The sequence below is a fragment of the Protomyctophum parallelum genome (assembly GCF_964188405.1).
Source record: "Protomyctophum parallelum genome assembly, chromosome: 1".
Lineage (NCBI taxonomy): Eukaryota > Metazoa > Chordata > Actinopteri > Myctophiformes > Myctophidae > Protomyctophum > Protomyctophum parallelum.
The window spans coordinates 70,262,660-70,275,921 of record NC_139697.1 but is presented as its reverse complement, the minus strand read 5'-3'; the positions used below and the strand labels follow the sequence as shown (position 1 = coordinate 70,275,921).

Sequence of the window (13,262 nt, the reverse complement as noted above, 5' to 3'; positions counted from 1 at the left end):
GCATTCAGGCATGCACAGAGATAAATTAACTATATCTTTTGAGGTGCGCACAATATAGCCGGCCTAATTTATATATCCTACTTTTATTATGCTTATATCACACAACGCAATAAAGCCAGTGGCTTGTTGTGGTCCTTTCACTTTCACATAAGTAGGCTAGATAGGCTACTTTATCATTCTGAAGCTCTATTCATTCAGCGAAAATGTGTCTCTTCAACAAACAGTTGAACAGTGCGTGCATGTGTGTGTTGGCCGTTGGGTCGGCGACTTCAGCCAGTCAGCCGGCCGGCAGCTAGTGGATGGGGTGGGGGGTGCACAGTATCGGGTTTCATCAGTGTTTTCTGTGCCACATGTGGAGGAGGCGGACTTATGTCACTGGAGAAGGAAAAAAAACATGTACACGTGATGCGGAAATCCGCTGCGAGGAGACAAAATACCCCACCGAGCCTGCACCTGATGTACACTCGCTCTATGCGGTCTCGGAGAGCCCACTCGGCTCCTCCACTCGACTCCACTCTCCTCCTCGATGGAGCACTTTAACAAATGGAACGTTAACCATTTCCGGGTCACGCTGGAATGACCCCGAGTGACCGAGTGGGAGTGAGCGAGTGGCCGAGATTTTGGGTATTGGAATTTAGCTTTAGGGATGCCACCGAATAATCGATTTTCCGATTAATAGTTGCAGTCTCCGAAATAAATTTTAATATTTCATAATCGGGAAAAAAAAAGAAAAAATATTATAGCCAAAATATTGGCTAATAAGTAAGGCTGCATGATATATCGAACATGTACCTTCATCAGAGTGGAGAATAGAAGTATAAATCAAGTTGAGCAAAGCCACTCTTCTCTGCCCCTCTCTCTAACAGACACAGTTAACGATCGCTTGTTAAGTGCCTGCCAGACAGACAATCAGATGAAATGAAGGCAGGTGTAGAGTAGAGTGTAGACTAGTGAACTGAACATGTTCTCTTTATATCAAGTACTTCATACCAGCCCCTTATGAAACTACTTCTCCCCAAATCCAAATGGATTTAATTTTCATCCTGAATGGCACTGAGAAGATCTCCAGAAAGATTTACTCATCAAAAATGATTATAAAACTGTAACCATCAAAGCATGCACTCAATAATGGTTATGTGACCATGGCATGTGCATAATATAAAATCTTAAAAGTTTTATCTAATATATGTTTTTAATGTTTTAATGTTTTTTAATCGATTATTAATCGCCAGAGCTGTAGATTATTCGATTGGGCAAATGGTCACTTTGTGGCATCCCTATACTATTCTGCCAGTCTTGCTGATCCCGGCTCGTCAAATCCGCCAATTCTGAGCCTCGCTTGGCTTTAACGGAATAAACCAGGCTGTAAAGACCAGGATTGAAAAAGCCTGGTTTTGGCCTAAATCCTGGATTAGTTAATCCAAGTTTTGTGAAACAGGCCACAGGACCTTCCCAAAACAAGACAGTGTTAAGAATAAGGTCAGCATGTTGTTGATGCATTTTCCCTAAACATATTATGGCCTATATATTATTAATAATGACCACAACACACAGACGTCTGTGCTTTCTCAAAGTGGGGTTCGGGGACCTCCAGGGGTTCCTTGAAGGGGTTCCCCAGCAACATTTGTTAAAATAGCATCACTTTGTTTTATAATTCGGTTAAACAAAAACAAAATAGACAATCTACAAGCTCACAACATGTTGAGATGCATTGTGAGCTTGCCTTGCCTTGTACTGTAGATCTTTTTCATCTTGAAAAGATTTGACACATTTAGACATTTCGTGATTTTATTTTAACACAAATCTTGTCATATGGGGGTTCCCTGGCACAACAACCTTTCAGATGGGGGTCCGTGGCCAAATACAGGCCAAATTGGAGGTCCTCAACATAAAAAAGCAGGCTCTGTTGTGATATCTTGCCTCCATCTTGCATTACAATCAGGAGCAGGGCTGGACTGGAGCAGACGTACTGTATTGCTCTGCTGGTGTGTGTGGAAACGGGAAAGGATTGCATTTGGCATTCGATCTATAAACTATTAACTCATAGAGATTATTAACCATACAGTGCTGATCCAAAAACCAATGGCATCGCAAATAATGCCCCCTGGCCTAGCAGGCATGGCGTGTGGGGAAACTGGGACAGCGTAGAGACCCCTATGGCAGATGTAGGCCTAAATGAGCAATGTACAGACATAATCAATGTGGGCTAGTGGGTGTTATGAGTAATATGTTGGCCTCTCTCTCTCAAACACACACACACACACACACACACACACACACACACACACACACACGCACACACACACACACACACACACACACACACACACACACACACACACACACACACACACACACACACACACACACACCATTAGAGCTTTATTCTACCCTATAGCCTTGGATCAAGAGTAAGACTATATCATAGATGTCGATGATTGAGTCTGACTAAAAGTCGATAAAATACATGATGATATAGTCTTGACTCTTGATCCAAGGCTAATTCTATCCTAGCTCTGGTCCATAGCATGAGTCCTTATGGACCAGTCCAGAGCTAATTCTATCCCTACAGTGAATCACTGCCACGGTTTAACACAGGCCTAATAAGCTAGATCAACACAGCCTACACAGGCATGAGGCATCTACTGTAGTCTTCATGTTATAGAAAGCAATGCAGCAGGCTGCCATATACCCTCAGGCACAGTGCATCAACAACTGGGAAACCTGTGCACATTCTGCAATCTGCACATAATTATGTGCTGTGCAGAACGTGCACGCCACAAAGGGAACGGAGTTAGGGACGGTATACCTTGCCTAGGCTACACGGAGACCACAGACCAGTCAACGTCAACGCATCCGTGCACATCCACGCACCGTTTAAAATGGACCCCCTGGATGACAAGCCCAGTTATTATCCCACAGACAGACGGCAAGCAGCGGGCGGACGGAAGCAGCAGCATCCTTCCTCCACGGACGGACCTCGTCATCTTTGACGGTCTCTCTATAGCGTGCCCGATGCGTAGCGAACACGCAGGCCAACATCAGCCGCTTACAGTAGTTCTGACAGACAGACATGCTATATAGCTGATGCTACACGCCCATGTTAAGCATGCCAATAAGTAGGCTATTTACGTTATCTTTTATGCGATGACAATGGCAATATGCAAGTTGCAACGTTGTCAACACAGGCGTAATGAAACCAGTAAAGAGGCCCGCTAGCCTGCTACATAATGTCGCTTCTTCTTCTTCCATCCCTTCGTGAGCTCATCAACCTGACAAAACGAAAAGGCCCACGGATCCTCCTCCCCCCCCCCCCCCCCTTCTTCTCTTTCAGAATCCCGACAAAACGCAATTGATACGATATTAACAAACAAAGGATTATAGTAAACCTGGCCCTTACCGTGTAATCGATTGCAGCGTCCGGGTGTCTAATATAAGCAGAAGCGTCGTGTCCATGGCATGGTTTATTTTCTTTCCCCCCCCCTCTCACTCAGTCCGACCGGCAGGACCTCAGCATCAGCAGCCGTACAATGAAGCAGTGATGAGGGCTGATGATGCTGCCAGACCCCGCCCTCCTTCACTGTGTTCCTTTAAAGCCGCAATCCGGCATCGGCATGTGTCTTAATGAATGAAGTGTTACTTTAACCATTGGGTATGTACATGTTTATACAATATTATATTGGGCAACAATATAATATTGATCAAACATTAATCAAACTGATCGATTCTAAAAAAAAATACAAATAAAGTATAAGTGTGGTTCCTGCTTCCTGTAGGCAACAACACACTATTGTTCTTATATAGGTCAGAGAACTTTTGTGTCACCTAAAAGTCAATCTGAGAACCCATCGTCAAAACATCATGAGGAAAAACAGCACCCTCTTTTCCTTTGAATTTGATGCAAAGCAACAGTCTGTCTCAAGAGAATATACCTAAACCTGTTTCAAAGCAACAGTCTGTCTCAAGAGAATACCTAAAGCTGTTTTTTTCCTTGACCTTTTTTGTTCATTGAGTTCAATGTTTTTTGTAACATTTTCTGTAATCCCAAAAGTCAAATTTCTGATCAAATCAGCTCAGATCTGTGAACAAATAGGATCCAATCATCCACCGCCTGTTTTCGACCGGCGCCCGCCCCTCTAGACCAGAGATCACGCAGGCTGGGCCAGGTTAAACCACACTTGGTAGATAATCAATAGTATAGTCAATTAGTAGTTTAATAATATCGATCACTATTTTGGGCATGAATATGAACAGTTTAAAGGTATATTCAGTGATTTCACTTAATTCAAATATCACTTATTTTTTTGTTTTGTTGTGATAATCCTCCCTACTATAGAGTGTGCTGGCCATATAAGGAGTTCCTCCCTGTCCCCAGTTAACCCCTGGGGGTCAAAAAACCTTAGGTTTCGTTTTTGACTCTCTATCCTGATTGGACGAAAGGCTGGGTCCCACAGCCAAAAACGAAACCTAAGGTTTTTTGAGTGAAATCACTGAATATACCTTTAAACAAATTCCCCAAACTTTCAAATATGGTTGAAATAGCAGATTTACAAGCACATAGTCTCGCATATCCATACAACGAAGCATAAAAAAAAAAAAAGTGACAGTCACAGACCTGAGACGAAGCTCACATTTAGTTTGACTATTGCCATGTTCTGGAACCCACAAGGGAGAAGGAAGAGGGGCAGACCACGAAACACCTGGCGCCGTGACCTGGATGCAGATGTGAAGGCCAGATGTGGCCACACATGGGGACATCTGGAGAAAATGGCCCAGGACCGGGATGTCCTGGAGAGCTCTTGTTCGTGGCCTATATGCCCAAAGTTGGGCTATAGGCGCAAGTGAAGCCCAACACACACCGGGTGCGCAGCGACGCGGCACAGGCGTTGCCGCGAAAATAGAACAGTGGCGTATCGGAGCGTCAGGCGAGGCGGCAGCGCGTCGGACGCCGCTGGTGTGGGATACAGTAGGTTGATAGGTTCATTGAAAATAACGGAGGCGGCTGTTTTGCCGCAGGCGGTGTGTGTTGGGCTTAAGTATGTTGGGGGGGGGGGGGGGGGTCTATTTCATTTTCATTGTTCGCATTAGATGACATTTTTGGATATGGAATTGTCCTATATTAAATATATGTAAGTGATTTGACTAAATAGGCTATTACACATGTACATGTACATGTACTAAACACTTCCATTATTGAGAGGATCTGACAATACAGTACATTTTCTATTAGAAGATTCAATTATGAAATAGCGGTCCGGATGTTTGACAAACCTTCAAAGATATCAAAATAATTATGAGCAGTAAGAGAATATATTCTGGATATTTACAAAAAAAGACCAATAAGAAATTGTGGAGACTTAAGACAAAATTGGCAAAATTAAAATACTTTTAATAATACATGTATCCTCATTTGCCATCATCATCATCATCATCATCAATAATTTAAACATACTATATAAATAAAATAAATTGATGAATTTGTATCAAATGTTTCAATGGTAGACTGGTAGTCAGTATAAAAACAAAAGAGACAAACAGAACATTTTGAGCTTAAGACAAGACACAGTAATGACTCATTTATCACAATAGAAAATTTCAGTACAAAGTATCTCCAATAATTCCTTGTCCTCTCTTTGGCGATGGAAAAAATAAAAGTACAAAATGTACTACTTAAATTTCACTTGCTTCAAATAAAATGAGACAGAACCAGACATTCACCAGTGCCATAAACTAGGCAAATTCTTACTTCATCTCATGACCATATTGATACCTGAATTTACCTCTGGGGATCACTTTTAACGTTTAACGTTTAACGTTTAACTTTACCTTATCTTGTATTATCTTTAGCACAGCAAAAATGTCAGAATTTTCAACTGTAAATGCTAAGGCACAGGTCATAGTTTGATCACAGTTTGCGCTCATGCTTCTCTCATGCCAGAGTGTGTGCTGTGCGAAGTAGACATGTATGAGTGTAAGGCATTACTGGTTGATAGTATGTGAGTGCGTTCCAGACATAGGAGGCCAATATCAGTCAACTTCTGTCAGCCCACAGGGTCTCAAGAACTCCTGTCCTCTCTCGTGAATCCACTTGTTTGACACTGACAGAGAAGAAGAAAAAGATTAGAATCAGAAAGAAGAAATAAAGAAAAAGAAAGGAAACTTTGCTGATTTGTACCTAAATCTCATTCTTGTGAGGCTTTTTCTGCGACTCACTGTCAGGTTGTACCAGAGACTTAATGTAGTATGCGCCTTAACCAGCGCACCGCCACTATTCTGATGCAAGTAAGATTATATATACACAGGTAAACAGTATATTACCCATTTTATATATTATACTACGAGCCAGTCCTGCAAACCTTAGATGTCATTCGTATAGCCAATCAGGACGGAATATGAAAAATCACACCCGTGTGAAGTGAGGGGCGCTCTTCTCATCATGACGTCAAATAGACACTGTGCCTATTTGCTCAGACACTACGACGTAACATTCTCCATTCATTGTCAATGGGAATTTAACACAATCCCCGCTGGGATTAATTAAATAATTAATACTATATGCCAGGATAAAATAATAATAGGAGTAAAAATAAAAAAAGTGTTTTACATAACTCAGCCTCCTGATGGCGCCCAAGTTAAATCTCGGGCCAGTGATCTAAATTGAGCTTGAAGTTCAGACTTCTTCAATGAATGTTACATTTGACTCACCCCATTTGCTCCCGACTAGCACAGGACAGGCTGCGTGTCTGGTTCTGTAATCTCCCTCACCACTCTTGAACAGATTGTACCAGAACACTGCAGTCCCCTGTGGAGAGAACGACACAGACAAACACACTATAAACACATGGGAAAAGCCCAACATGGGCCAGGTCCAATTTACGATATGGATGAGAGCACCATGTGTACAAACTGGGATTTCACACTGTGCTCGAAATACGTGAGCATCAGAATGATATAAAAGAAAAAGATGGGCTTACGGTGGTTGCACACTGGACACGTTTTTCGGAGAAACGCAGCTAAAAATCAGAAAAACGTGCCCGGACCTTTACTGATTCGCTCTTCCTCAGACCGTGGCTTGGTCGGCTCGAACATTACCGATGAAGTAACTATACATTTGGGAGCATTCATTTGGTGTGTGAACTCTTTTTTTTAATTCTTATACAGTCACTCACCAGCAGCCTGCCTAGTTGGTTTTAGATGCGAGTGTTTGTTCTCTTTTTCCAGCTTGATTTCCTACTCCTTGAAACCTCAAAATGCTGCTGAAGTTAGTGGGACGGGCTGAAACTATTTTCTCCAGAAGAGATCGACTTTAACCCTGCGGTCCTTATTGTGGGCATGTCATTATACAGTGGGTGAAGATTTTAAATGTCACAAATACAGAGAATACAAGCGAGGCATCAGCTATTTTTTGCTATTCTTTAAACTCATTAAGTACAGTACAATATACAGTATAGGGCTTACGTGAGTCAAGATACGAGAGTCAAGATTATTATTATAAGAGAGAAGGATTCTTATGGCATGAATGTTTTGACCTTGGACAAAGATTGCATTTCAACATACTGTAATGGTAGCATGATGCTACACAGTAAAATCCTCAGTATTCATTTAGTATCAATTTGTAAGTCCAAGAGTGCACATACATATGTAACCAAATGCATCTGTAATGAACATGAATGATTTTACTGTGTAGGCAGTGCTGTGAGTTTCACCACAACATGCATTTATAGGATCCAATTTGGAAACACACACACACACACACACACACACACACACACACACACACACACACACACACACACACACACACACACACACACACACACACACACACACACACACACACACACACACACACACACACACACACACACACACACACACACACACACACACACACACACACACACACACACACACACACACACACACACACACACACACACACCTTTCTAGGTGTGATGGAAGCTCCAAAGTCAGGAAACACTGTGGCCCCGCCTGCCTCAACGTCACTCATCTGTTATGTGAAAGACCACATATCTATTAGGTCACAGAACTTCACAAGACCTCCATGTGCTCTTAGAACATGCCATGTCTAGCCCATTTAGACCAGAGTTAAAAACATTCACTCTGAAAGAATATATATATATATATATATATTCAAAGATTTGCGACACATTTTTACGATTTCTTAAAAATAGCAGACCTACAAGCTCGGCTTGTAGATCTGCTATTTTTCAATAGCTACATTTTTACATAATGTTTAAAACACCAAAAGGGGTTCCCGCCCAAAATGGGCTAGCTTGGGACAATACACATTTGATTCCATTTGGTATAGACATGTTCAAATTCAAATAAATCAAGGACACATTATGAACACATAATGTGTTAATAAATAAATAAATAAATAAAGATGAAACTTTAGCATTATTATGTGAAGAGTGACGCAAATGTGTGTCATTTCCAACCGAGACATACACACGACACATTAATCAGTTATATAATTAATCAGTCAATGAAAACCAAGGGGAGAAAATTACTGAACTTAAACTAAATTAAACCGAGTAGGCGAGTACATCGGTTGAGTGGAAAGAAAAAGTATTCACAAGATCTATGATCGACGTACATGCAGTGGACTACTGTTTATAATCTAGAATGTCTTATAATATGCCAGTAGATTGTATCTTTGACTTTGTGCTATCATCGTACAGCACATTGTAGCACAGTACTTATGTGAATGCGAATTATGAATGTCAACCATAGGTAAATCTGCCTCATCCTCGTCTTTCTTGTGCTCGGCACATTATAGGCACACAAATGTGACGTCTTGATTTTGTGGTTGATCTTGCACTTTCTACTTCAATACTACACATATTGGTTGAGCTAGGGAATATGTCGGCTCCATAAAGACTCTCCACAATATGTATGCTGGAACTCAATGACAAACAAGTTAATTGGAATTTTACGCATTACACTTCAGTAGTTTTGTCCACCATTACAACCCGTGATGCTACGTTATATATAGATAAACCATAGGAGATAGCATAGTACTGTATGTCAATCAATCCAAGTCCACAATTGAACCAGAGTTTATGCCAATGCAATTAATTACACACTGTGGAGTGGTGAACACCAGCGGGGCCATATGTATGAAGGGTGTATGCATAAAAATGATGCAAAGATCGACATGCATGAAACCTGACTCGTCTGAAGGGGGTATACAAGGAATTAACAGAGAGTACTTCAGCAACAGGAATTGTGAGGAGTGGGTGATTGTTGGCTGTCATAACTAAATTGTACTCTTGGTGACATGACTCATGGTGACATGACAAGTTTGTTATATGTTCTTTTTTGTGTTTTTCTTTTTTTTACTCAGTATTCCCATGTGGTTATGCTACAGTTTCATTTTAGGAATAGCAAGTACATATAGGACATCTTTATTCTTCTGCTGATGCAAACAATTATGAAGGACTGTGCTGATACACTTCACTCCAGGTTAGCGTCCATGTCCAGTGGGAGAGCGGTTCAGTCAGATAACTCACGAATAGATTTAACCAATATTTATTATAGAATGAGAATACATATAATATTTTATCTTGGCGTTAGGCTCTGCTACATTTTTCTCCCTGCTCGCCACAATTAAACATAAAGAGCATGGGAGATAGATAAAATACAATAAAATAAATGGGGAACATAAATAACAGAGCCCACCGGCGGTGCTGGGGTGGTGGTGGGAGCAAACATCACATAACAACCAGGAACCATATGCAGAAGGAAGGCAGGAAGAAGCATGCAGTCTAGTGAGCTTAAATACGCCGCCCAATTGGTCAACTGACTGACTCACACCAGCGATTGACAAGTGGATCTTGCACACACTGAATACACCCACATAGTAATGCAGCATATTAACCCCTTGAGTATATGTATGCGCCCATGAGCACAGCATGTCAGTATATCTGACACTGAACTAACTCTGCAAGCTACGTAACATTTATGTTTGCATGTGCTTAATTCCAGTGATGCCTTTGCCATGACATAATTTACGATGAACAACAGGTGCACAAACTGCATGTCTTTTCATACATTATGACAAAAATGTTGTCTGTCTGTATGGACAGAAGCACAGAACAATGTCTATGCATCCATTTAAGGTGGATGCTGGGCATACTTTCATACATATGGCCCCAGCGCGTGCAGCAAGCCATCTCACAAATCCAGGTAATAGCGACTCGACGCGCATATACTTACGTAGTTCAAAAAAGTGGCGACACGATTTCCAGTGCCTAATCTTTTGAAAGCATCAGGCTCATCTTTCTATGAAGATAAAATTCATAGAGTAAAAACACAGGAGGACGCTCCTCGCTCACACACACACACATACTTACATAAGTGAGGAAGGTAGCAAGCCTATTTCCATCGACCTTGAGGATGCTGTCAAAAGGACGCTGCAACAGACGTTTTCCACATTAACCCATGACTGCAAAGACTCACATTAGGAGCCCACCACTAAGGGTGCTATCTAAAGATATCATTATCAATGCATGGCAGAAATAGATTATTATTTATTTATTTTAGTTTACGTCTTAAAATGATCACTTAACAATTAACTAAAAAAAAATTGTTTAGTGTTGAATAATCAATCATCCAGCCAGCTGGTACTTTGGACATGAATCTCAAACAGCCAATGACTGAAGTTCACAAGAAGAAAACAACAGCCAGATTAGTGCATTAACAGAGGGACAACCAAAAGAACTAAGAGCATGCCAGAGCACGGTCAAGTTGGAAAGATTGCCTTGCTCGAAAACTTACCTCACTCATTTGTCATTTTGAAAACGACCAATGGCACTGATTTATAGTAGCCAATACACACACATGTATAGCAGTGATGGGAGTAAGTAACGTATTACAAGTAACCCATTATGTAATAATATTATCTTCATGACTAACCAAGCAATATAATGCATTACTTTTAATTATAAAGCTATATGTAATATTAAAGTTACAATGTTCAGTAATATAATGTTTAACAAATACCGTTTAATAAATACAGACAATAATCCATAAAATGCATTTATAGGCACGTTTTAGATTTTTAAGCTTCTAAACATTTGATGTCTAGACTTGTATTTAACTTTTCAAAATACATACCCTGAACCGATAGAGGGCGCTGCAGCTTCTAAGTTTGTGTTTCATCATTTTTACCATGTAATGTTATTGGTAGAATCCACTTTGTTCCCGTTCGTTGGTGTGCTAAATGTGTTACTTTGAGACACGTTTAGCTGTGCAACATTACATAAGCCAATGTGGAGAAGGTACTGGAGCAACTATTGAGACACTACTCTAGATATTTCACCAACATTTGGAGTTACATCATGGCAATGTATAACTATACAACCAAAACCACTACCAAAGCTAAATAATATATATATTTCCCAACACTGATATACACTGTGAACACACACTTGTGTGCACACACAGATATACACACATATGGAAGCAAGGGCACACACAGACACACATATGCACAAAATAATGCACACACGCATGCTCGCTCACAGGCCGTCACATACAGTAGTACACGCTCACACACTGCACTTACCCTGGAGAAGTCAAAATGTGGCTCATACTGTCCTCCAACTCCGTAATTAGCAACCTGATCAGACACACACACATATTGTTACAGATCTCATTCATCACATTATCAGTAGTAGTAATGGTGACAAACAATTAGTAGATGCATACTTCTGCAAATTGTAGCCTACTGTAAGTTTTACAAAACATTATTTGTCATCATTGTTTTTATATACATTTTGCTTCAATTATTACAATGCCTATTAAGTATGCTAAAGACAGGCCCGGACGGCTGGCGTAGCCGTCTGGGCACCTTACAATTGAGGCATTTAGCAGGCGCTCTTAGTCCAGAGCGATTTACATTAAGGCTACATTAAACCGTGGCTGGTAATCCAGTCTGGCAGTGTGCCGCGGGTTCGACTCCCGATGCCGACGGCCTTTACTGCGTGTCATAATCTTAATAATAATGTTTCAAAAATATCTAAGAATAAATCACTCAATACCAATGGACGTGAGTCTACTGTGATGAATGAAATGAAACGAGTTAAAAAGAGACTGACTCACGAAGCTGTCATAAAGTATACATCATTTCCATTGTCCTGCATAATGCAAGCTTGAGTGCGTGTATACTGTTGTGGATACCAGGGGTTTTTCAGGCCAAGCTGAGGAAATAGATGGAACAGGTACAGTGGTACACCCACACTATATATTGAATACAATTGTGTGGCAGATTTCATAGATAGCCCGACAGCACTATTATCATAAATATGTTGTCTGTTTGTTTACACATCTTTTCTAATATGTTGGATTCATGTTAATCTGTATGTTGAAAAATAGCCGATAACAGTAACTCAGCAGTATCTACTGTGATGTATTGTACCTGTAATAACTCAGCAGTCTCTACTGTAAGGCCTGTGATGTCTTGTATCCTCTGGTTAACTCTTTGTATCACAGGGTCATCCTCAGCTTCCAACCACGCACTGGTATAACACACACACACACACACACACACACACACACACACACACACACACACACACACACACACACACACACACACACACACACACACACACACACACACACACACACACACACACACACACACACACACACACACACACACACACACACACACATTTCAGGTTCAATTTAGTTCTTGCCACCTTTAAATGTCATCCCCAATAATAATACCTACAAAGACAAAATAACCCTAACCCACATCCTCCAAATTTGCTACTGAGCCAAACTGCAGAAGCAGCACAACCATAGAGAGTATAACTCACTTTAAAGACTTTATTCAAAACAGCAGGTTTTGAGGTCTTCTTCAGGTGATCCCCAAAAAACAAATACATTAGCAGAAAATGAATATGATATAGGATACAAGAGGCACATCCCACTGGGAGGAGACCCCGGGCAGACCAAGGCGCAGTTGGAGGAAATACATCGACTCACTGGCCTTGGAACGTCTCGGGATCCCCCAGGAGGAAGTCACTTATGTTGCCCTGGAGAGGGAAGTCTGGAACACTCTGGGGAAGCTGTTGCCCCTGCGACCAGACTACGGATAAGCGGTTGAAGATGGATGGATGGATGGATACAAGATCAATCTACATGATAACTGAATAACAATAACTGAATTAAAAATTTGCTTTTACAAGGCTCGAAGTCATTACCCAGGTGTACCATATTGTAATTGG

At 41.0% G+C, this 13,262-nt stretch overlaps 2 protein-coding genes across 3 annotated transcripts in view; both read right to left on the bottom strand.

The window, feature by feature from the left end:
* The window catches only part of jakmip2 (janus kinase and microtubule interacting protein 2), a gene marked incomplete at its 3' end in the record, with an annotated part of 73,824 nt that extends 70,344 nt beyond the window's left edge, over positions 1–3,480 (bottom strand). The window contains exon 1 of the mRNA XM_083767779.1: positions 3,401–3,480. The remainder of the gene's footprint in view (positions 1–3,400) is intronic.
* Positions 3,481–5,368: 1,888 nt separating this feature from the next.
* LOC310867280 (prolyl 4-hydroxylase subunit alpha-2-like) overlaps positions 5,369–13,262 on the bottom strand; it is a 44,821-nt gene continuing 36,927 nt past the window's right edge. The window contains exons 10-15 of one of the 2 annotated variants that reach the window (XM_083777204.1): positions 12,446–12,545; positions 11,594–11,647; positions 10,380–10,439; positions 7,943–8,011; positions 6,706–6,802; positions 5,369–6,098 (exon numbers count right to left, since the gene is read on the bottom strand). In XM_083777204.1, the coding sequence (XP_083633330.1) occupies positions 6,028–6,098; positions 6,706–6,802; positions 7,943–8,011; positions 10,380–10,439; positions 11,594–11,647; positions 12,446–12,545 (451 nt within the window). In that variant the 3' untranslated portion in view covers positions 5,369–6,027. Of the gene's footprint in view, positions 6,099–6,705; positions 6,803–7,942; positions 8,012–10,242; positions 10,309–10,379; positions 10,440–11,593; positions 11,648–12,445; positions 12,546–13,262 lie in introns of both variants that reach the window. The other variant, XM_083777203.1, reaches the window with a different exon arrangement.